Source organism: Nipponia nippon, unplaced genomic scaffold, assembly GCF_047370975.1.
Source record: "Nipponia nippon isolate SJK-2023a ecotype South Korea unplaced genomic scaffold, ASM4737097v1 scaffold_2, whole genome shotgun sequence".
Classification (NCBI taxonomy): Eukaryota; Metazoa; Chordata; class Aves; order Pelecaniformes; family Threskiornithidae; genus Nipponia; species Nipponia nippon.
Window position 1 is genome coordinate 39,005,052 of NW_028262336.1, and position 23,870 is coordinate 39,028,921.

Here is a 23,870-nt window from a genome sequence, read left to right on the forward strand (position 1 = left end):
CACTGCCGACAGCTGGCGAACGCCACCGAGAGGCGGCCCGGCCCGGCCCGGCCTCACCTGGCCCGCCGCACCGGGCGGCGGAGGAGCGGACCGGTGCCTGGAGCCGGTTACTGCCAGCCCGGCTGGGCTGAGGGCAGGCAGCCACCGCTTCCCTTTTCGGCTCGGTTCAGCCCGGCCGGCTCCAGGCACCCTCCGCCCCGGAGCGGCGCCCCCCGCTGCCCGTCGGCCGCTGCCGCAGGAGGCCCCGCCCGCCCGGCCCGGCGGAGGCGGAGCCGCGCAGGACTCGCAGCCGCCGCCGGAACAGCCGCCGCCCGGGCCGGGGTCATGGAGGAGTTTCACCCCCACAACGACGAGGTAGGGGCTGCCGCCGCCCTCCGGCGGGGTGAGGGGCTGTGGTGGGCCGTGCCCGGGCGGGGTGCGGGGCCCCCCGGGCGCCGCGCTGCCTCCGCCGCGCCGGAGGGAGCCGGCCGAGAGGCCGGCGCGGGGGCGGGTAGCGCTGCCGGGGCCGCTGCCCCTGCCCTGGCCGGGACGGGAGGGGCAGGCCGAGGGCTGTGGTTGTACAGGTGGGCTGTGCCCAGGCACCTCCCGTGCCCCGGCGCTTCGGGCAGCCCCGGGGCCGGTGCAACGGCTGGCGGCCGGCCTCGGGGCCGAGCGGGGCTTCTGGCGGAGGCGGGGGGCTCGGCCCTGCCCGCCCGGGTGGGCCCGCTTCGCTGCGCGGAGCTAAAAGTTCCTGCAGGGGAAGGGGGAGGCGGCGCTCGGGGGTGCTGGCCCGCTGCCGTGCTGTCAGTCTGCGGCCATTTTTCTCATATCACCCCTGGGAAAAAAAAAAAAACAAACAAACCAAACAACACCCAAACAAACAAAACAAAAAAACCCACAAAAAAACCAAAACCAAAAAACCAAAACCCAAACCAAACCATGCCCGGTCTGCGCTGCAGGCTGGTCCCTGCCTGCCAGAACTGAGGACCCTTTCCCTCCCCAGCGGGCCTTACTTCGGGTCCTCGGGTCTCAGTTTTCATTAAAAAAAATACAGACTCGTAGAAACGTTATTGTCCTTGAGGTTTCTGTCCTTGCCCGTGTGTTTGGAACGGATGGATGTGAAGAGGCAGATGGCACGATGGCACGTGCTGCGCTTCCTTGGGAAGCCGAGCTGAACGCTGGCGTGTAGGAATGCACAGAAAATAGGAGGCATTGAAACTTGCACGCTTTTTCAGCACTTGAGAAAGTTACTTGGGTAAGCTAACGATGATGGAAACCCGTCTTTTTGATACTCGGGTTGTGAAACCTTGTGTTACCATCTGGCAGCGAGATGTTGCCCACGGGTTAGTAAGTCCGTGACTCCACTAAAAATGAGGATTAAGACCCAGAAGAAAAGATTTGCCATTTAACTTTTTGTCTTGGAGAATATTCCCATGACAAGCATAGACAGTGGTGGAATTTAATCTTTACAGAAAGTGTAAATTGAACTGAGGCCCAGGCTTTTTGGACCCACTGAAATACGACTGGCAAAACAATACTAAATAACATATGTATGGTGCTGGGGAAAAAAGTACGATTTTAGAATTATACTAACAGACTACACAATGCAAATAACCAGACACGGCGCCTGATCATTAGATGTTACTTAGAGGAAAACTGCATCATTTGTTTACTTTTCTATCGGAAATAATAATAATTATTTTTTATTACAGATGATCTTCAATGCTGATGAGGCGCACAACATAGTTAAGGAGGTAGGTTTTAGCTAACAGCTGTATTTCAAAGAAAATCTTTACCTTACCTTGCACTGTAGCAAAAGCAGTTACTTTCATTGACCATCCCAAATAAATTCAAGCTTATATGAAACTATTATTTATAAAGACCGAGTTTCATTTGAAGCTGCTTTAAGCTTCATCTAACTGCTGTCTTCAACTACCTAAAAAGGAGAAGGTAGATGAGAGAAGAGAGAGCCAGAATTCTCATTACAGTGGGAAGACGAGGGGCAGCGGTCAACAAGTTGCAAGGGAAATTCACTCTGATTTTATTTTTTTCCCTTTATCTAGCTAGAGAGTAGTTAATCAGTAGAGAGGTCGCAAGGAGAACTTGTGGAGTCTCCATCCTTACAGATTTTTAAAACTTGACTGGACAAGGCCTTGAGCAACGTGATTGAACTTGGAAGTTAGCCTTGGCTTGAGCAGGAGGTTGCACTACATAAGCTCGTTATTCTAGCAATGCTTTTGAAAACCAGTTTTTACGCAGAAAGAGCAGGCTGAAAGTGAGTAGCTTGATGGTCTAAATTAAATACCTAGTAACTGGAAAGTGATTAATGAAGAGCCTGTGGCATACAGATGCTGTCAGGTTTTGCAGGGAAATACCATTTTGAGACAGGGATCCCTAGAGGGGCTTGGCAGGTCCTTTCCCACCTGCCCTGTCTGGAAGGGGAAGCGCTGGACTTTTAGAGCTGCTCCAGTACACAACAGCAAGCTCTTGGATGTCAGATAAATGACAATTCAACCCTTTATATAACTGTCCCTGCCTTGAAAGGCCAAATATGGTATGACAGAGTCTCTTTACTTTCACACCAGGCTCTGGGAGTAAAGCCAAGTGTTTCTGCCTGTGATTGAAAGCTTAACCAGACCCGAGGAGTTGTGGCAATGGGTCCATTTCTGGAAGGACCAAAATCCCCAAGGGACCTTTTTGTCCCTCTTTGCTTTTCTATTCTGTTCTGTGAATGTTTGTTTCCATTGAGTCCTTTGTCCAGCATTATATGCTGTGATCAGAACTAACTGGGCTTTTTAAGATCTGGGGCACGAGTCTTTTACACAGCCTGTTAGTGGGTGGTTAGTGTGTGGGATTCATCTTACTGAACCAGAGGAGAACGTAGTTTTATTTTATTTACCTTTGCCAGGTGTGCATTTCTTAACTGAATTTCTCAATTTTAAGAAGTATCCATCAGCACATAATTCTGAATTTCTTAGGATTAGAGAATGCAGTGAGAGAGAAGGCTTTCTGTTCAATCATTTTAAGTTTAAGCAAGGGTTGGCCAATCTGTCGCTGTGGGAGAACATGCCGTTTCCAAGCAGTTAAGATATTTCTTGTGCTGTAAGATATGACCTTGAGTATCTCACTCTCATATCTTCCTCATCTTTTAAGCTGGGGTATGCATTTCACTATTGTCACTCTAGCTCTGAAGATTTTGGTATGTTGCTCGCAGGCTCTGAAAGGTTGGCCAGCCCAAGCTGACGTTATTGATTCGAGTAGTACCATTTCCATTACAGTAGCTTCTGAAAGCCAAGCTGGAGTAGGCAGTCATTAGGAACAGTGGGGTGTGTTAGTATCTTCACTGGTAAATAGATCCATTCACTTAACTTGGTACTTAAAGCATATGGCTAAGGTCTTTCCTACAAGAAATGTTCAGTCAGAACCTCGTTTTTCTCCATGTAATAATGTAGTAAATATGTACTAAATATAAGTTTCCAAGAAGGCTCATTTTACTTCCCATTCAGCAACTGATACCTGATGGGCTCAAGTGATTTAAAGTAATCGAATTGCCAGATAAAATTCCTCAGATTGTGCGAGACATTTTAAACCTCTACATTTTGAGGTATGTTTACTGTAACTATTTTTTTTTCTCTATTTTAGTGCATAGAAAGTGTTTTAGGCAAGGCAGATTATAATCACAACAAAGTCAACCAGTGGACCGCTGCTATAGTAGAACAGTCGCTGACACATCTGGTAAAACTTGGAAAAACATACAAGTACATCGGTAAGTACCAGCAGTCATACTTCTACCACATACAATCACAGTAAATAATTGCTGAAAGGTTCATCTGAATGTAGTGCTATATTCAGTAGAAAGTTTTAAACTGTAAGCAAAGCAGAGCAGATACCTGAACTCTTCTGTTTATATAGATTTTTAGGAATACCTGCGGTAAAACCATGGCAGTTTCACTTGGGCTAAGCGTGGTAGCAAAACTTAGTACAGGAGGTGACATGTTACACAGTCTTTCCTGACAGTTAAGCAACTCAAAACTATTGTATCAACTTTTTGATACCGGTTTAGGAAATGGATTCTGTTTATCTTAAATCAAATTTTTAGTAGGATTAAGCTTCCTATAAATACAGGCATTTGAAAGACTTTAATTGTGTCCTATTATATTTATATGTGTATCTGTGGAAGGGCAATGGAAATCAGTAGAATTTTAACCCACTTTGGTCCATATGTGGAGTGTTGATGTAATAGCAAATGTTGGCACTCTGTTCTGTTTTGAAAGTCTTGGATTCAGATTGTCGCTGGTTTTACGACCGTGGCAGGTCAGTCTAGAAATGCTGCATGTTATTAGGGTGTGGTTTCAGAGAGCAGTCAGCCAGTACTCCTGGGGAAAAGCTCTCATCAAGTGTGACTTCTGCTGTACCTGTAAGGACAGCACCTACAATCCCATTCTGAGGTGCACATGACACAAGCCATATCTAAGTAGTTTAAAAGATAAAAACCATAATCCTATTAGCAAGCATTTTGTTAAAGCCGTTGTCTCTACGCGAGTAAAAATAATCATGAAATGAATACCATGTTCTTGAGGAAAATCCTGGGGGCGAGGGGGTAGTCAAAAAAGGTTTTGACTTTGCTGAGTGCTGCCTGCCAGCCATTTGAAAACATAATGCAGGCTTGAGTTCAGAAGTCCTGGATGATTCACCTCTTCTGCTTTAATAATTAATTCCTTCATTTTATCACTGTATCTTGCAGTAACCTGCGCGGTGATGCAGAGGAGTGGAGCTGGTCTTCACACAGCAAGCTCGTGCTTCTGGGATACCACAACTGATGGTAAGTTTCCTCAGTCAAATTAAAAATTTGTAGCTAAAGAAATGTTACTCGTTGCTCAGTTGTCATAGTTAGGTTGAACATTTTCAAGAGTAATTGTAGAAGCAGTAGCTTCCAGGATTAGATGCTTGTTTACGATCCCAGCAGAAATATTTTGTTAGCAGTCAGTGCCTGCATTAGGAGCGATTGCTTTGTAAATTATGAGAAGCAGGAGTAGAAATGCCTTCATTCTGAAACAAGAGTCAAAACTTTTAATCCTCATCAGTAGCCATAGATCAGTTGAAGAGGCAGTAAAATGTTGCTTGCAATAAATGCAAGTGGCTAGTCCTAGACATATCTGCCTGTCCGCTGTAAGGGGATAGCGCTGCTTTGGAGGAGAACAGAACTTGGTGAAAAATAGAAATAGTTTGACTAACAGTATGTATTCCAGTTGCTTAACTATCAGCCAGGCTTTGGATGCATTTTATTTCTTCTAAATGAGTTCTAAATGCATTTTTTTCTTAGGCTCAGAGTATCATGGGGAAAGAAGATTAAAATAATCTTATGTCTGTCACAGACTCAGAAAGGTCTTTTTAGAAGAGGGCACTAAAATTTAACTTTAAAATAGAGATGGCATTAGAAAGTCAACAAGGTTAAAAAAAAATCATAAAGTGAAGTTAAGTAAACAAGTACAGTTAAATCTTCATGTTTCCTTGGCTTGTGAGGCATTGATACAATAGAAGAGGAAAAATTACAGAAAGTAAACACACTAGAATGTGTTTGATCTAGTCCTTTTTCTGATTTCTTGTCTAATTATCTTGCCAATTTCAGTATGAGATTTTCAAGGATTTTTGCACGTCCAGCTTTTAAAGAGAGATAATGAAATTGTGCTTGCCTGGAAATTGTCATAAGCATACAAGGCTCATGTTAGGTAATAAACAATGTACAAGTTAATGAAAATGTTTTGAGGAGTGTAGTCTATTTATAGCCAAGATGACATAACAGTACTTACCTTAAATCACAGCTGAATTATTCATACTAATTTGCTGTGATTTACGCTGCGATAAAGTGAATGTAGTAAAGACACTGGAATTCTGTTTTTATTTTGTCCTAATCTCTTCTAGGAACCTGCACAGTGAGATGGGAAAACCGAACAATGAACTGCATTGTCAATGTGTTTGCTGTTGCTATTATCCTGTAGCTGACTGGAAGATAAATATAAGCAACACCGAAGCCTTTAAAAAAAAAAAAATTCATCCAAACACATGGCTAAATATTTCAAACCATTATTTGTTTTTGTATGAGGAGCATACAGAAGTTCTCTGCAGAGTGCGTACAGTCTAAGCCAGTTCTCATAGATTAATTATCTGAAAGCTAGCAAAAAAATTAAAATATAAATATGTATCTATCTAAAGAGAAAGTTCTAGTAATTTAAATATTCAGAAGTATGTTAATGAGAAGATGCCACAAAGATCAATACAATTTATATCAAAGCTAATATCAAAGATACTTTATTCAAGAGGGACAAAACACATCAAATCAAAGGAAAGGGCAAGCAAGATCTCTTGGGATTATGGTGCATTTGGGAACAAATTATGAACACAATGCAGAGTGGATATACTGTAAGCAATACTGGTGCTTCATGTTTGATTAAACAAAGCTAACTGTCACATTGAATGCTGGTGCTTGTGAAATTGCCGTCGCATTTTGGTCAAGCATGAACATTTACATTGAAATAAAATCCAGTTAAGCTTTTCCCCTGGAGGCAGAGGATGACTTGACTGGGACAAAGGTGAAATATACCTAGTCCTAGCAGAATTCTAATTTATCTTCTGAATGAAGAACATAATATTTGTTACTGATTCAGGGAAACATGCTGGGGATCAGACATCAGACCTTAATTCATAGTTTACAAATCTGAAAACATCCTGAAGGTACTTAAATTTGATTTTATTCCACGACTGCGGAATTTGTGACAAGCACTTTATTGATTCCTCATGCAGTAGCCAGGAGCTATTAGACAATTAGACTGGATCCACATTACTCCCGAGTAGGATTAAAGTGTCCGGAGAGAAGGCACATGTATTTCTACAGGCTCTTGTTGGCTTTGAAAGCATGTATCTTAAAGCAACGTATCTGTTCTTTATAGGAGCGTTTCCTACGTTCTCTAAGTCTAGAATTGGATCTTAGTCCTATGAAATAACAGAGTTAAGTTTTAAGCACTAAGAATTCCCCTCCTGTAAAGATTTATGCAAGTTCTTAACTTTGCTCATCTGATGAGTCTTAACTTGAAATATTCCACGTGGAAGAAGAGCATTTGCACACATGCAAGTATTTGCTGGATTGGGGCCTATGTTTTTGTTGATTAATGCACAAATTATATGATAAAGAGATGTGTCGATACCAAAAATGCCTAAATGATTGCTGCCACTAAGTGGCAGCTACATTAAGTTGTTTTCTCAGATGCTGCTTAAGGATAGAATTTTTTCTTTATTACTGCATGTCCTTGGAAAAGACTGGTAACTACCTAACAGCTACCGTAAGGCTGTTTTGGGTTTTAACAAATGAATATTAAAGCACTATTAAGCAGTTTTGTTTGGTTTATTTTTCTTTTTTTTTCCAGATAACTGACTACTAGGGCACATAGTAAGTGTCCTGTACAAAGAACAAGCTAAAAACATTTCATTGCTTAAATTGTGTATACATATAGCTAGTATGAGACTACAGAAGGAACGTGTGTACGTGTAATTCACAATACTGTTCAAAACCTCTTGCTTTGCAGTCAGATAGAGTTCCGCTTTTACCTAAGTGCAAATAAAATTAATACTGTAATATCGCATTTGCCTAACAGGCAGGTGTAGTGTGAAGATGTATGTGTATGTTGTACCGACCTTCAAATGTATAATTAACGTTAGGACAGCAGTTTCTGAACTAGGTGCCAGCATCCAAGAGCTGAGTTGTGGGACTGACAAAAATGCAGTAGTTTCACTGATAGTTGGGATTGCGCAAGGTGAAAAAAATAAGTGGGGTGGCAACTGGAAAAAGGATTGATACAGTTGATAGAGCATAAGAAGTGGGTTATTAAAAATAGCAGTGGCTGTTATCCCCCTTTAATGGACGTTCAGGTGTCATGGTCAGAAGAAATATTCCAAATAGCCATTGGTAATCTCATTTGGTATTTTTGCTTTACTTGAAAATAAGATGCACTGAGTAAGACTGCCAGTTTAATGAGGCTTGGTGAAGGTTCTGCTGCAGAAGAAACACAGAAAATACTGCTTAATTATGACTGCTTCATTTTTCTTTCTACCAAAAAAAATAAATAAAGTTCTGCCTTAGTTGTATTTTTGCCTCATGTGTTCTTGATCGATATAGATAGGAACTGAGAACAATATTTCTCTTACTTTCCTTCACTTGTATACAATAGTGAGAACTTGGGAAATTTATTACAGTTGTGCGTGCATTTTAGAGACAAGACCTCGTCAAAGGCTAGTTCCCAGACCTGGCCTAATTTCTCACACCTCATGTCTACTTGGGCCTCTTCCTCTTAACTGCTTGTCTTGATGATGCAAATTAAAGGTTTTGTTGCTCCAGAAAGATTATTATGAAACACTGGGAAAAATATTTTCATTCCGCATTGTATCCCAGTGAATTTAACTTCTTTCCCATCTTGCCATTCCCGATCCTCTGTGGGTACAAACAGCTACTTGTATTCAGTATAACTCCCCAAATGAATGCTGAACACCACCTCTTGCTTTTCCAAGTAGTTTCTTTTCAAGAACAGAACTATGGATTACAGAATGTGAGAATGCACAACATTTCAATAGTGTTTTCTATCAGTATAAGGTTGTCCTAGTTGTTACAATCAGGGGCTGAGTTATTGTTAACAATGGGGGTCTTATTAATGGGACAGAAGAGTTTGCATTAAGGCATAGCCTATATATATGGAGCTATATGTTCCTACATCTGATTTCATGACAAAAGACACCTGTTACTCCTCCCATACAGAGAGGTGTATAAGAATTTTCTTATCTAAATGGAAAAGTGTGAAAGGGAAAGTAAGGGAGCAGATTCGTTACTTTCCTTTTCATTGCGTGCCAGATGGCCGTCAGTAACTGTCACCTTTCTGATGATTGTCTTCCCATTATACTCAACTTGATGAAGGAAATCTGGGTATGTTCAATTTAGATCCATGCAATCTAAAGCGCTTCACAGAAGCCGCTGAAATCCCAGCTTGTAGCTAGCTTATTTGGAGTTAGACATGAATGTCAGAGCACTGATATTTTAAATACACCATAAAAGAGAGAACACTAACTACTGGTTGCCTATATGCATTAGTACAGTAGCTGCCATATAGAGAAGACAGATTTTTGTTCTAATACAGGCAGCAGATCCTGTAATGAACAATTCTTACCTGATTATTGGATGTACCTTGCTGCCTCCTGTACAATCTGACCAGGTCATTTTGTTCCCATTTAAGGCGGAGAGGGATTATTTAGCACAGTCACAGCGTCACACAAGCACGGAGCCAGACCGAACCCCCCCGTCAGACTATCCCGAGGCAGGCAGTTCTGCCTGCGTGTCTGCAGGGCATTCCCAGCTGGAAGCCAGCACCAGTCTCTCGGGGAGTATCTGAGCTCAGAGGCGGTATTCTGTAAACGTGGCAACAAACCCAGTTGCAAAGTGGCTCCAAAGCTATGCAGTCACCTTTACGCTGTGTTGCGTGTGAGCTGCTCGAGCCCGTTGGGTCTATTGCCAGGTAAGGGGTCTGTGGACATTGGCTTGTAGGTGGAACGGTTTCTTGCTTCCCCCCATAATGCAAAGAAGGCTGCAGCCAACCACTGTGTGCCCACCCAGGGAGATTTTTCTACTCCAATGAGTCTAAATCACTATCGAGTAACTGGAGGTTTTAGCTCATGTGTTCCAGCAAGCATCTGTTTCTAAACACAGGAAACATACTGTGACAACAGGTTTATAGTTTGTTAAAAAGGAGCAGAGTAGTGTAGAGTGACAGCTACAAACACCCTGTAACTCCCATCCCACTGTCTGACCTAAAATGGCTTGGAAAGGAGACTCAGGGCTACAGAAACACACCTCCCTGGTCAGTACGGTTTGTATCAGGCACCTGCGGTTACTCTCTCATGCAAAGATGCTACTTGGGCCACATAGCACAAGTGCATGAAGGAAAAGAGACAGACAGGCAAGTTTTGTAGTGGCATTACCATTTTAAATAGACGGTTTTACCGTATCTGTAAGTTACAGAGTTTGTAATCTATGCTTATGTCGCTTCACAGTGTAGAGACCACACAGAGTTCAGAATCAAAGCCATTAAAATCCCCCATCCACAGGAGAAGGTGGTGAGATGGACTAGCTGGCTTGGCTGCAAGAACTCAAACTTCTTTCTAGTCACCAGGTTCTCCTCCTCACAGGCCTATATTGGATATAATTAGAATAATTTCTGAACAGCACCTCCTAAATCAGAAACATCATCAACATCTGCAAAAACCCCCATCATATCTGTAAACACCTTAGGAAGAAATTAAACATTCTCTGCTATTTGTTTTTGTAGAATTTACTGAAGTTTTAGAGGCAGCCTTTATTCAGTGCTTGTTCATGACCACCTGGGTAAAATTAGAGCTTGGGGGAGAGGGGCATGAAAGAAATGAAGTCCTTGTTTGACAAAAACAGGGTGATCTTTCTATATATACCCTGTCACACACACCTATATTATACATATATTTATAGGTATGTTCATACCTTCTATTTATCCACTTCCCTTTTACAATTTTGAGTCATACATAGATAATTTTGTTCACTTAGAATTTCATCTCCTGTTGCTTATTTCCACCTCAGCAATGACTAAGTATCAAAACAAGGGCTCCAACAGTGTTCGTACAAACAAATAGATAATATTTGCTACGTCAGAGATAATACAATTTAGCATTTAAATATTAGCCAGAGGAAGTGAGAGGGCTAGGTAACAGCAAGGATATGACTGCCTTTATCGGTACTCACAGCACTCCTCTTGAGCAGTCGCTACTTTATCCAGTCTCAGGCAATAACTCGTTTTCTGTGTGGGCTTCTGCAGTGGCTGTTGAAACTGGTCTGACCAAATCACACAAGAATCTATTGCAGGGTTTCGAGGGATGGCATTTGTTAGTTTGAAATGTCTTCAAAAATATGTAAGGACCTCACAGATCAGTGCTGTAATAGCTATATAGAGTTCATGCCCGAGTTGAACATTTTAGGAACTTAATCTCAGACAAACTGTGACCGCAGTTGTAGCTTGATGGTCTGCTAATTTTTTTGAACAAATTATAGTTGCCTGTTTTGTGGCACTTGTTATAGGTCCCCTGAATGATAATTGAAATAATTGTTTGTAGGGAACAACTTAGCAAAAGCTGGCTTTGGAAGGGAAGAAACTGAGTGGTTTCAGTTTAAGGTTTAGATCTGGATCAGCTGAGGCTGGGGGATCAGTGCTGAAATCTTCCAAGCTCAGCTCTTTGCACCATTGCTCTGACCTGTTAAGCAAACTTACACATTTGCCTCATTTTTTTTTCCTCAAAATTTTGGCGTTATTTGTGTAGGAGCTGGTAAATACATGCTTTCCAGTTCGGGCTTCACGAGTTGCTCCACATGAAGCAAACACAAACCTCCCTGAACATGCAGCTCGGCTGCCGCTGGGGGGGGACATAGCAAGCGCCGGTGCTGCCTTTACCTTAGCTAATGCGGGCGATGCAGCCTTGGCAAGTCGGGCTTTAGCTGAGACTGGACGTGCCCGCCCTGGGCCTTGGGTGCGGTGCTTGCTCTCAAGCTGCCGTCCCATACCGATTTCCCGGTTACGGCAGCTTCATGGCTGAGCTGGCTGGGTTAGAGGCTGCGCACACGCTGGCCGCCTGCCCCCCCGGATTTCAAGGCAGGCACGGCCATCCCGGCCGCCGGCATTCAGCGTTTTGCAAGTGCTGGGGTGCGATGCTGCTGCAAGGCCGCCAGGGAGGCGCGGCCCCCTCACGCCTCCGGCCGCCCCGGGGCCGGGGCCGGGGCCGGGGCCGGGTCGAGGGCCGAAGCCCGAAGCCGGCGGCAGGTGGCGCCGCGGGAGGAGGCGGCCGAGCTCCCCGCTGGGGCTCCCGTGAGGGGACGGGCTGTCCCCCCGCCGGCCTGCGGAAAGGCGCAGCCGCCGGGCCCGAGGAGAGGCCTCCCCGCGCGTCTCCCCCGCCTGCGGGGCCTGTAACACTGCGGTGGGCCAGCAGGCCCACAGCCGGCGGCAAGCCCACCAGCAAGCCCACCAGCGGCCGGGGCGCCCCTGGGCGGGGGTCGGCCTGGCCCAGCGCCGCCCGGCCGTGGTTCAGGCCGGAGCGCCGGCAGGGCCCGGGGCCGAGCGCCCGAAGCTCCTCCGGCTCCCCCGGCCGGCCGCTGACGGCCCGGGCACCCCCGCCGCGGGGGAAGGAGGGCGCAGCCTGGCTGCGGGTGGGAACCGGCCCGTTGTAGCGGCAGACACCGCTCCCGGGGTGCGCCCTGCCCGCTCACCTGCGCTTCACAGCGCCCGTACGAAAGCCCGGTGCTTCCCTGCCCGGGTGGGCTCGTTGGCAGCCGCTGCCCACGGGGCTGGGCTGGGGGGGACCCCGGGGCCCGGGCTCAGCGCCGCCCCGGGCAGCGAGGAATCGTCAAAGGGAGAGGGAGAGCAGCCGAGCCCAGTCACTGGCAGGGGAAACAGCCGAGGTGGAAATGCCCCGACTGCAGTCTTAAAAGTAGTAGTAATAACACGTAACAGTAACTTTCTTACAAAACAGCGTGGGGCAGCTACGGTTATGCCATTCCTCTTGAAACACATGTTTTCTGTGAAATGGTCGTAGCCGCCAGGAAACACGAGGCTGCAAACGGCCTGTCATCGCCAGCCGGCGGGCGCCCCGCCGGCGCTCTTCTTACTTCCCTACTGGGAATTCGGGAGTTGCGGCGGCAGCAGCTGTGAGCTGCGTATGCGACCACCACCCGTCCGCCTTCTGGCTTCGGCTGTTTTTGTATTAGCTGTTGGGTCTCGTAAAAGTAAGCTTTTTGTACACGTGCTTGACTGTATATATGACATACTTTTAATTTCAGTGTTGCTACTGTTAAAAATACTTTCTCTTGAGAAGAGACATGGGACTGCCATTCATATATTAGACCGCAACAGTAGTGATACCTATTGTTACTGAACAGATGTTGGGGAATTAAAAATAGAATTGGTGGTATATATTGCCAGCCTTCATTCACCCACTGGAGGTGGTACAATCTTGTAAAAATTTGCATGATGTTTTCTGTTTTATAAGCCAAACTTGAAATGGAGAAAAGCAAAGGAGAGGCAGTGTGAAGGGGCAGGGAAAACACCAACAGCTGAAACAGAAACTTAAGAAAGAATACAGATCTCCAGATTTTTTTTTTCCACATAGGTTGGTGATTTAAATGATAGGAAAACTCCAAATCATAGGACCAACCTTGAAATGCGGCTGAGTTTACGAAACCTGGTTGCCGTCTCTCCCTTTTTCAGTGTGTTCCTTCCCTCAGCTCCTATCATCTCATTTCTTCAGGAAAACAGGTTAAACAAATACACCTAGCTTGGAAACCTAGTTTAAGAATTGTTCAAACAGTAGCATTGGAAATACGTGATCCTGGTTCTCCGTAGTAGTAGTGGTGGTGGCGGTGGCGGTGGCGGTGGTGTTATTCTAATGATGCTATCACTGGCTCACGTAGAAGCACTAAGTTGGGAACAATGCCCCACTATGGTGGATGTTATTCAGACACAAAACAGAAGCCCAGCTACTGTCTGAAAGCTGTTCAGTTTGACTGCAAAGAGTATACAGCAATGGATGGGCGCAGGCAGTCCTAGGAACGCAAAGAAGCAGTATTAGCCACCCCAAAACCGGTGGCCCTAGAGAGGAATTTGAGTCCAACAGTTGCCTCAAGATCAGGATAGAGATGAAGACCTCGAAGGAAGATCATGGCTGAGCATGTTGATGCTGACTGATAGGTCAAGGACAACAACAGAGGGTTAGGGATCTGCCTACTTGGAAACTTTAGTCACAGCATTTTGAGCATTGGACTGAGTTAGAAGTCAGACAGAAGAAGGTTTAAGATGAAAATAGGAGCATTGGCAATTGTATAAAATATTTTCTCAGTAAGAGATGGAAGAGAAGAAGGGCTGGTAGTTATATTAGCAAGAAATTGTTTTGATTTTTTTTTTTTTTAAAGATGAGAGTATTCTTGAGTTGGGTGGAGAACAAGACAAACAAGGTGAGAGGTTCCCTTTGCAGTTTGTGTGGCATTTACAAGATATGCAAAGGCCAGTCCTGGGCAACCTTTCCCACTGACACTTTCCTTGGCAGGAATAAATACCTACTCGGCACATAAGGCAGAGGTTTGCTAGCTCACTCCAGCAATATTTTCTGTGCTGATACAGCTTCCTGGTGTGGTTACAAAATGCGAAAGCTGTCCCCATTAGCTGGTGATGAACGGTGTTTTTGTCCATTGGTGGGGGGGAAGGGAAGGCCCAGCATCTTTAAACAAATTAGATGGCTGTGGATATTAGCTAAATAAGGAGGGAACATCTGTTACTTCTGAAGGGGAAGTGGCCATCTTAATGGGTTACAGCTTAGTCTTTGCAACTGACTTGAAGGTAACATGAGGACTTTCATAATTTTCTTGGTTTTGGGGCTGGTTTCTGTTGCTTACATAGATCTAAGTGTACCTGTTAAATTTTCCTAATAGCAAGTTGTCTGTATCTATCACCCCCTGACTAAGTCTGAGAAACGCAGATGTTTTTGCAGTGTAACTGTTGGGGGAGCGCTGGTTTTCCTATCCAGCCTCACAAGTCAAGACTCATATAGTGGCTCTCATCATCTCCCTCCCTGATTACTACTGTTCCCTTCCTGTCGGCCTCAAGGTTTCCTCCCCAAATGTTGCTACAGAGGTCTTATCTCTAATTTGTCACTGATACCTGTATCCTGCTAACTTATAGTTAACCACCCCACCACCCTGGAAGGATTTGCGGCATACAAGTTCCCACAGAAGAGGAGTCAGTGCATAAAGGGCTTAAATAGGATATTGTCTTCTTGCAGGCTATCAACAAGGAACACTGGCAAATGCTCTAAACATACGAATGTATTGGCCCTGTAATGCAAAGCTCAGACCAGCACTTGTATCACTATGGTTATCCTGGAGGAGAGCTGTTATTCGGAGCGGTTGCTTGGGGACAAACTGCTGGAATGCTCCAGGCGGTGACGTGAGGGCACACAGCATACGAACCAGCAGTCCCCAAACGGTCACTTCATTCATTATGATGGCTTTTATAGTGGTACCAGCTGAACATCTGACAGATAAATGCAAATAAAGGCATTGGGGCATTAATTAAATTACCAACAGCGATGACTAAATTGAGGCAAGATTCCCTGGCTATGTTTGCAACACAGGCTTTGCTGCCTGCCTCAGAGGGTGTGAAATGGCAGGGAAAGGACTTGCTTCCAGCTGCAGCAGTAACTGGCAGAGGCTATAATCTTTAGAGGTTTCCTGTAAAGTGGATGCTGGGTAACTGAGCATCAGTTAGTCCTCTGTAAGCAGTATCTCATTGCAGCCCATGTTGCTGTTCTTTACACACTGTTTTTATCATTTGTTTTTGCTTGTAGTGTTAGGTCTTTGCTATTGAGTGCTTAATTTATGCACAAGACGGACAACAGTGAGGGACAATGATCCACATATTGACTTAACTGTTTGCAGCCCTATTACAGTGAGAGTATTTAATGAATTGTTAACAGATGAGGGGAACTTTCATAATTTTGAGGCAGAAGGTAGCTGCTGACAGTCTACAGGGCTCTTTTTCTGTCTCCTCAGGGGGATTGCCTCTAGAAAGTATTTCTCACAGGTGGTTTGTCAGTCTTTGCCGATTATTTCCTTGGTGCTGCCTGAGCAAGGTTCAGGTCTTGGAGGGCTTGTGTGAATTCGCCGCCTGAAAACAGGCTTGAGCTAGCATTGGTTGTCACAGATGAAAGGGCAGTACAAGAAAAAGGCAGGGAGGGTGATAAAACCACAGCAGCAACTGTCTTCATTAGCTGTTCATGGGAACTTGGCCAGCCTTGGGTCATCCTGCAGGGATATTCACTTATGCCCTGGCTACATGGGGTTGCAGGGTAGAAATCTCTTTGGTCTAAAAGGGTGGAGAGTCTGTGATGTGAAACTAGGGTCTTGCTGTGCCAAAATGCCCTGCTATTAACACTGGTATTGACAACTACATTTTGGCCTGTTAACTGCAAAGAGATGGTGGCAATTGCCCTGTCCCAGTTCTTCCCTATGCCGTTTCTGCACCCAGGAAAATTCCACCTGAATTTTCTCAGTGCTCTTCATCATTCAAAGAGAAAAGTTACAGAGCCACAGTGCAGACCCTGGACTTTTGCATAGTCCAGTCTAACTCATGGGAGTGTAAAAAGACAAAACCGGCATAAGAAACATCGACACTTTACTTCCAAGGTGACTTGACCAAAAATGTCTCTGCAATCCGTTTGTCCTGAAGGCCATAAAACTCATGGTGAATGGTATTTGCATATTTTCTGGGGTTAACACCAGTTGACCTACAAGTACAAAACAAAATCAACTGAAGAATTATTTGCAGGGCATGTTACTTTGTAAACTGTTGCCAGAATTATAAAGCGTCAGTTCCAAAGGAGAGAGATGATCTGACTCGCCCTTAGCTGACCTTTCCTTCCCTCCCTCCCTCTATGATAATGGTCAGCAGAGTGGGTGGGTGTTTGGGGGGGGGGAACTGAGCTTTTTAACCATTTCCCTCATTTCTGATCAATGCAAATGAAGCGTATGTTCAAATGCAGGTATGTTTTAGAGGATAAAAGTACATAATTTGACTAACACATGCTGAAATCCTAGAACAGAGCAGCTCATAAATTTCCTTCATTGTAGAATTTAAAATAAAGATCATTAAGCAGGGGGAGAGAATATTACGGGAAGGGACCAAAATAGTCACTTTGGGCAATGCAGAGGTGGCTACAGCCCTGGTCTATTTGTAGTGACGGGGAGGTTGCAGCTGAATCATGTTATGCGAGACGCGCGCTGCACTGGTTGGAGCTCAGAGCGAAGCCCTTGTGCCTCTCCCTGCACTGGCAGCGAGCACAAGCACTTGCAAAATTGGCAAAAAGAGTGTGGGAGCTGGAGATTTTCGGGAAACTTGCAGAGCTGGGGAGCAGGAAGGAGTGGGTGAGTGAAGGGGCCACAGCAGCGATTGGTAGGAGAGGCTGAACAGAGAGAGGCTGGTGAGAGCTGAGTGGGCAGAGATGCATGAGTTAGCCAGGCAGAAGAGTACCAGTGGAAAGGGAGGGAATGGCGTTAGCAGAAAGCATTTGTAAGCTTTCAGCAAGTCTCTCAACACTTTTCCACTCTACTGTAATTAATTTTGCTGCTAGTCTGGCCTGGTTTGTGTGTGGTGAATGTAAATGAGACCAGCGGGTTGCTAGGGTCTGTATGAAATGCAAAAATGAATGTGTGGCTTATGAGAAATAACTGCGCTGGCTTGTGTCTGTGGAACCGACACTGTTGTACACAGTCAGACATGAGGATCTTCATCCTGCCAACGCTTAGAACCATAAGCATCTTCATGTATGCTCCTAACTTCCTTTGAGCATATATACCTATGTGTTTGAGTTGTCAGGGCTTACACCTGGCTATGAATTCTACGAAGAACTCATTGAAAGATGAAAAAATAAAACCGAACAACATTAATTTGCTAAGGACACTCCAAAATAGAGCAGGGTCTTGAGAAAAAATGCCATACGAGACCCTAACATTAGTTCTTGTTTGTTCAAAAGAGCCTTGTGTTTCACAGGTAGCTTTTTGTTTGTTTTTCTGTATCTAATTTAGTTTAACTCACCATTTGAGGACTGAAAGGCAGAAAGCCCCCACCCAGCAGAGAAAGTCTTACACGACTGAAAAGAGGAAGACCTATTTTGCAGCCAGGGTGGTTTCCCCCTGGGACATACGTGATGGTGAACAGGCAGAGTAGCATTTTTATTGTAGGTTAAAACTTAGGAAAACTTGAATTTCATTTGGCCGTGTGCGCACTTTGCAAGTGTGTCCCAGGGAAGGAAGGCGGACTAGATGAGACCCAGTACATATCAAGGTCTTACTTGAATATATTATCTGGATATGACCAGGTGCCATGCCCCCTCCAGAGCCCCCTTCCAGTTTCCAAAATCAAGATGAGGCCAATGGAAACCAGAGCTGCCCAGCACCCCGGAGGATCAGGGTCCTTAGCTGTAAGACTAACTACAGTGGACTGGAAATCAAGGCTATTGATGAATTAATTAACTGCTTAATTCCAATGACTACATATGGGAAGACAGAGAAAATATTATATAAGAAGGGAAGGAAAACATGCTGAGCTGAGGCCGTAAGTGAGACCAACTTTTCTCTTTAGTCACTTTGAATTGAACTCTTAATTTCTTCCATTAGTTGAAGCAGTTATTTCAGTAATCCAAGAACAACTGTCTTTTCTTGCCATCAGTAGAGCATTTTTCATTTGAATAGGGAATTTGTGGAACTGTATGGAAGGACAGATAAGATGTCAGTCCACTTTGTAAACTCAGGTACGGCATGAGTTCAGTAGTGCGTGTCACACAGACTGCGCTCCTGTCTCTGCTGGTGGTGTCAGGAGTGCTAAGAGGTTCTTACCTCTTTTAGCGTCATCTCTGCAGATGAGGCAGAGCTAGGGCCAAAGGTTACTGTTAAAGGACAGCCTTAATGGGAGAGCTGCTTGCAGTGTTCAGATCCCACTGGAAGTGGGGACAATTCTGGAGGTTGCCCGGAGACCCTGGTGAGCACGAGCAGTGGCAGAGCTCTGCCAGAGTAAGCACAATAGCTCATTTGCTTTGGCACCCAGCAAATCAGGAGCTTAGTAAGGATGGGAGGAAGAGTTTTGTGGTGGCAATTGACCCTCATCCATGAAACATGGAACGCACTCAAGTCCTGCCTTTAACCATTTGCTGCCACCCACCTCATGCTGCTTCTCCCCGCTGCCTGCAGAAGCAACCTTGAGACATCCCTGCCTTTCAGAAAACCTTGCTGGTGCTACTGCAGCAGGGTCACGGTGCCAGATACCGTTGCCTAAACTGCTGAGTACCATGTGCGGTTTCTCAAACAAAGGTGAGAAGCCACCCTTTGTTTCCAGGGCACGTGCTTTGGAGCCAGCAATTTGACAGCAAAAGAAATGGTTTATTGTGAAAGTGACCCCTTCCCCCTCCCCCAAGAGAGAAAATCCCCAAACACAGGGAAGGAGGAGATTTTCAGCAAGAGGTCCAGCTGATAGCAATGGTCAGATTGCAAGCAGTGGCATTTGGCCGCAAAACAGGACTGTCCTTTAAGCTCACCTGTAGCCTGCCACCCTCACCTTTTCCCCCAGGTGAATAAGCGCTCTATGTCCTCCCTGGGAAGCTGTGGTGGTGTTGCAGCCACAGTTGTCTACGAATTTAATATAGGCATGGGCTTGATATCTAATGTAGGTGTTGTAAAAGATGTTTTATTAAGAAAAGGTCTGTGTCTAAGGTGGCTCACCAGTTAAACAACTGATTTGAGGAACTTCTATAGACCAGGCAAGCATTTGGAGGAAGGGCTTTACTCCTTTACTACCCAAGAAGACAGCAGCATTGACTTAAAACAGTACCACTGACATCCCTCTGTGCTTTGCTGAGAGTAGGGAGGACTCAAGCTAGTTTGTTTCTTATCTTTGTATTTCAGTGCTATCCGTTTCACTCCTGTATCCTAGATTTTTTTAAAAAGTTCATATTCAGACCATGACTGATAATGCGTGGCTTGCTATTTTTAGCCAGATTTAATACAACAAACCTTTGAAAGAAACTGAGAAGTTCTCACCTGCTTATTCTTTTATATATTTTAGGAAGACAGTGGTTCAGTAATAAGCACAGAATTCCTTTTTCTGAGTTTGAGGTGACGAACAACCCCTGGTACAAGTGTGCAGCAGGTCAGGGAGTGTCATTACATCTGGCTGAGTAAGGAAAGATCCCTGGAGTTTTAAGAACAAACATGGCAATGTTCAGAAAATTAATGGGTGACTTAAAATACACACCCTCCAAAACTCTTCACATGATAAATATGCTGTCTCCATTAGACCACTTGCAATTCTTCTTTGCCCACTTTCTAACAGTGTAGAAATCTGATCATATTTCCATTAAAATCAAAGCCAAATACTTCAGTGCTCTCTGCACAGGATGAGAGCCTTATTATATTTCAGTAGCATTTTTTTATTCCACAGAAAAAGTTTCTTTAATTCTGCTTAAGCTCTATTCTGATTTAATAGATGTGTTTCAAACAGAATTATGTGGATTTAAATATGGCCCTTCTGAAAAATTCCCCACCAAGAGTTGATCTTTGCTAGCATTTGCCAACTGTGGCTTCCTCTCCTTCAGAAGTTGACATAATTCATTGTGTCACTAACAGTTCACAGAAACTGATATTAATAAATACAAACTGGTAAGCTGTCCTTCTGAGGTAGCATGGAGTGCTTGGATAACATTTAAAAATCATGTAAAGGGAGAACACATCCTGTCTGGCAAGTTGAGGTGTAAAATATGCTACATGCAACCAGATGGCTACACAAACTTGTCTGAAATTGCAGGAGGAGGGCACCACTTTCTCTGTGACTATAAGAACCTGTCAGCAAGGTCTTGTGCTGTGGAGGAGCCCTCGCAGGGCTTGGCTGCAGAGTTTAAAAGGCAGTAAGCAGGTGACTGGGCTGAACAGGAGACCCATGGTATACTAAACCGTGGCTTTTTCAAGGCTTTTTGGACTTGTTTGTTCATTTTTTTCTATGCTGCTGGTTTTAATGCTTTTTTTTTTTCTCTGCTGCTGGTATTAGAAGTTTTGGTTCCTTTTTTTTTTTTTTTTTTAAGACCCTGTTACCTGTAATGTACACACAGAAGTACTGTGCTGTGTATGGGTGTCTTGTACACATCAGAAATTTTATTTATAGCTATTCCAGATACTGCCCACGTGATCTTTGCTTTCTCAAACCTGTTTCACCATCAAAGAGGAACAGCTGAACAATAGGGCTGAAAGCACTGTGTGCATTTAAGAATGCTTCAGAAAATACCCATTAAATCATTTAGCAACAAGTTTTTTCAGCCTTGAAAATCAGAAATGGCAGTCTTGAGAACACAAAACCTCTTCTTGTTTGGATCCCTGCACTGTGAATTTGAAGATGTGAAACTGAGAGTGTTTGAAGCAGCTGAGCGATGGCTCACATGCCAGGTGCGGGACTTGGTTTGACTCCGTCCTCCTCATCCCCCCGCAGCTGGGGTGGGGATGATGCTCAGAAATCCAGGTGCTTCCTTTCCAGTTCCTTGCTTTCCTAAAGAGGAATGGCTGCTTTTCAGCTGCCTGCACTATCTCTTGGACAAGACGTTTACACTTGTATTCAGAAGCCCGAAAGATGCTGGTGCGCAAAGGAGATTTCCTCTTGTAAGGAACAATCTTTCCAGTCACCCTTCCCTGACCCCCTCTCGTTTCAGACACTGGCTGTAGCCAGGATAAGCTGACTCATAATAGCAAGCATTATGCTAGAATGCTTTATTGTTTAATAGCATTAAGCTTTATCAGTGTGAATTGGCTCCCAAATGCATATGGCTGCCTAGACCCTTCAGCAGTCATTATGAATAACAGTAGGATAAAGGCAGTTAATTGAGGGGAAATCCCCTCACACAGAGAAAGAAAATAGATTTCTGCAAAATTGCCAGCACGCGGAAGGCAGTGCAAACTTCCCTAAGGTAAAACTTGACTCTTTTACTCTACCAGAGTGCCAAAATAATTCCCAAGAAGCAAAGGGATTTGTGTTAGTGTAGCTGAAATTAGAAGCTGGGCTGTCCTTCCCAGACTCCAAATAGGAAAAAGAGATCCAGTCTTTACACTTTGTATTGAATGACTCCCACATGCTTGGGAGTTAGAAATTTTCCTTGTTAAAAATGAAGTGTACTCCTCGTGGGTCAGCTTCTGAGTTGCTGATACTCTGCTTGTTAAGCGTGTCAGCTAGGCCCTCAGGTCCACAGAGAAAAACACCTATCCTGGAGCTGTTAAGAAAATGAAAATATGGTCAGGAACTAGGTATGGAGCAGCTGGATGTTCTTCCTGTAAATCAATATTATGTTCTGTAAGTGCAAGGTTTTTTTTCTCAGTTGCAGGAACTACAGTAGAACTGGATGTCTACCCCTTAAAACGTATAACCCCTTAAAACTTGCAAGGCACTTACTGTTGCTTCTAAAACAAATGGTGGGCTAAATCTCAGCTCAGCAGAAATCAGTGAAGACAGGTTTATTGACCTCAGTGGAATCAAGGAAATAGAGCTTCAAAGAGCTTATGGCACAAATTCTTGAAAGGAACTGTTCTGGTTTTTGTCCTACTAATTTTGGGTGCTCAGCTAAAGGTCATCCCTATTCAGGTTTTGTTTTTTGAGGTAGAAAGCATTTTTTGAGGCATTTAGACCTCACCTGATATTCCTACTTAGTTCAGCTGGAATGATGGGGTATGTTTTTTCTAAAACTTCTGCTAGTAAGTAGACACTCCATGAAGTATTTCACCACAAAGGGATGATTTTTTTTTTAAATTGTAGGTTAAAACGAGACCATAGATCATGTCCATGGCTGAAACAAGAATAGAAAATACCTGGAGATTGTTAGAAAAAAAATGCTCCTCAAACTTAGTCAGCCAAAGGAACAAGATTGTGCTATTATGGCATTTAGATAGAGGAAGTCAAATTTGTACAGGTTTACCCAGGATGCTTCCCTGCAATAGTTTTGAACTCATTTTCCCAGTTAGGTCTTCCATACAACGTTTTCTGTTTAAGGCCTGTAATCACATCTTTCTCTTCTTCATGATGCACTACGAAATGAGTGGCCTGTGGGAAAAGAAACACAAAGGACAGCGTAAAGACAGAGTTAGATATGGCAGTATTATGTCCTGGTAAAAAAAAAAAAATAATGTCAATACACACTGAATTATTTCCAAACTGAGAATGTGGAATTCATGGTGTTTAGCAAGGAAAGCTAACATTGGTAATGTCCTGCCTATTACTATCTATCTCCCCCTTTTCCCCAGGTTGGATGATGTCAAGAGTTAAAGCTATGAAGCATTGAACACAGCAATTAGTTACGTTTCTTTTGCAATGAACTGGTTTAGTCTAAGAACTATAAAATAAAGCTGTAAATTAAAACAAAACTTTCCCTTCAGGTACAATAATACAACTCCCTTGACCTTAATGAAGTCCTGCCAGTTTGATCTCTGGAATGTTTGATCCATATGAGGAGGTCTTGTCCACCCTCCCTGTATAACTTTCACCTAGACCAGCTAAGCTAAGTAGAGCCAGGAAGGTGAGAAGAGGTGGTTAAGGGCAGAAGTTCAGGCCTTGAAGAATTCTGCAGCACTTTTATATACCAAAAAAGTTACAGGTAACTTTCTCCCCAAGCAAGAATTGTGTGACTTTTCTTCTTTCCTTCCTGTTTTTCCATTGCCTGTGTGATAACTTCCTACCTTACTCCTGTCCGTCTACCTCAGCTACAGCACTTCAGGCACATGGTGAATTTTGCAATGGTGAGATATAAGTAAAATAAAACATCACTAAAAGTAATAGAGTGAGCACCTTTCCTGACTCAATCATACATTATCAAGTGGCTCATGGAAGAGCTGCTCCTTTGTATCCCTATAGTGACCTACATGCGTAGGATCAGATAGACAACTCATAAGAGTCCCGAAACAAATATGCTGCCGTCGCTCAAACCTCGTGCGTTAGCTCCTCCAGTCCCAAATGCTGCTAGAGATACTTGCATGATCGGCTGAGGTTGCTGCTGTGAGGAAAGACTGCTTCCCAGAGTGCACAGCCAGTGTAAACCAGAAAGAAAATCAGAGTGCACATTAGCAGCTGATCCCCTGTAACTTCTGATGGATAATACCTGCCTGCATTTAAAAACTCTGAGAGCCAGATGGAGGCCCAGGATAAACACCATTTGAACATTTATCAAAACATAACATGCTAACGTCAACCTCAGTGCATATGCAAGTGATA

The 23,870-nt window shown here is 44.2% G+C and overlaps 2 protein-coding genes across 6 annotated transcripts in view; one reads left to right on the forward strand and one right to left on the reverse strand.

The window, feature by feature from the left end:
* The first annotated feature begins 241 nt into the window (after positions 1-241).
* DYNLT3 (dynein light chain Tctex-type 3) lies at positions 242-8,118 on the forward strand. Its single transcript, XM_087758883.1, has 5 exons — positions 242-354; positions 1,692-1,733; positions 3,622-3,745; positions 4,724-4,801; positions 5,902-8,118. The coding sequence occupies exons 1-5, from the start codon at positions 325-327 to the stop codon at positions 5,976-5,978; spliced, it is 351 nt and encodes a 116-aa protein (XP_087615009.1). The 5' UTR covers positions 242-324; the 3' UTR covers positions 5,979-8,118.
* An 8,183-nt stretch (positions 8,119-16,301) lies between these two features.
* Positions 16,302-23,870, reverse strand: part of CYBB (cytochrome b-245 beta chain) — a 56,784-nt gene continuing 49,215 nt past the window's right edge. For 3 of the 5 annotated variants that reach the window (XM_087757234.1, XM_087757235.1, XM_009473449.2), the window contains 2 exons: positions 22,582-22,706; positions 18,900-21,882 (listed from right to left, as the gene is read on the reverse strand). In XM_087757234.1, the coding sequence (XP_087613360.1) occupies positions 21,756-21,882; positions 22,582-22,706 (252 nt within the window). In that variant the 3' untranslated portion in view covers positions 18,900-21,755. Of the gene's footprint in view, positions 16,369-18,895; positions 21,883-22,581; positions 22,707-23,870 lie in introns of those variants that run through there. The other 2 variants (XR_015704692.1, XM_087757238.1) reach the window with 2 other exon arrangements.

Coding starts and splice junctions, on each gene's coding strand:
- DYNLT3 (XM_087758883.1), top strand. CDS start 325: ATGGAGGAGTTTCACCCCCACAACGACGAG. Junction 355..1,691: donor TTCACCCCCACAACGACGAG/GTAGGGGCTGCC, acceptor TTTTTATTACAG/ATGATCTTCAATGCTGATGA. Junction 1,734..3,621: donor CGCACAACATAGTTAAGGAG/GTAGGTTTTAGC, acceptor TCTCTATTTTAG/TGCATAGAAAGTGTTTTAGG.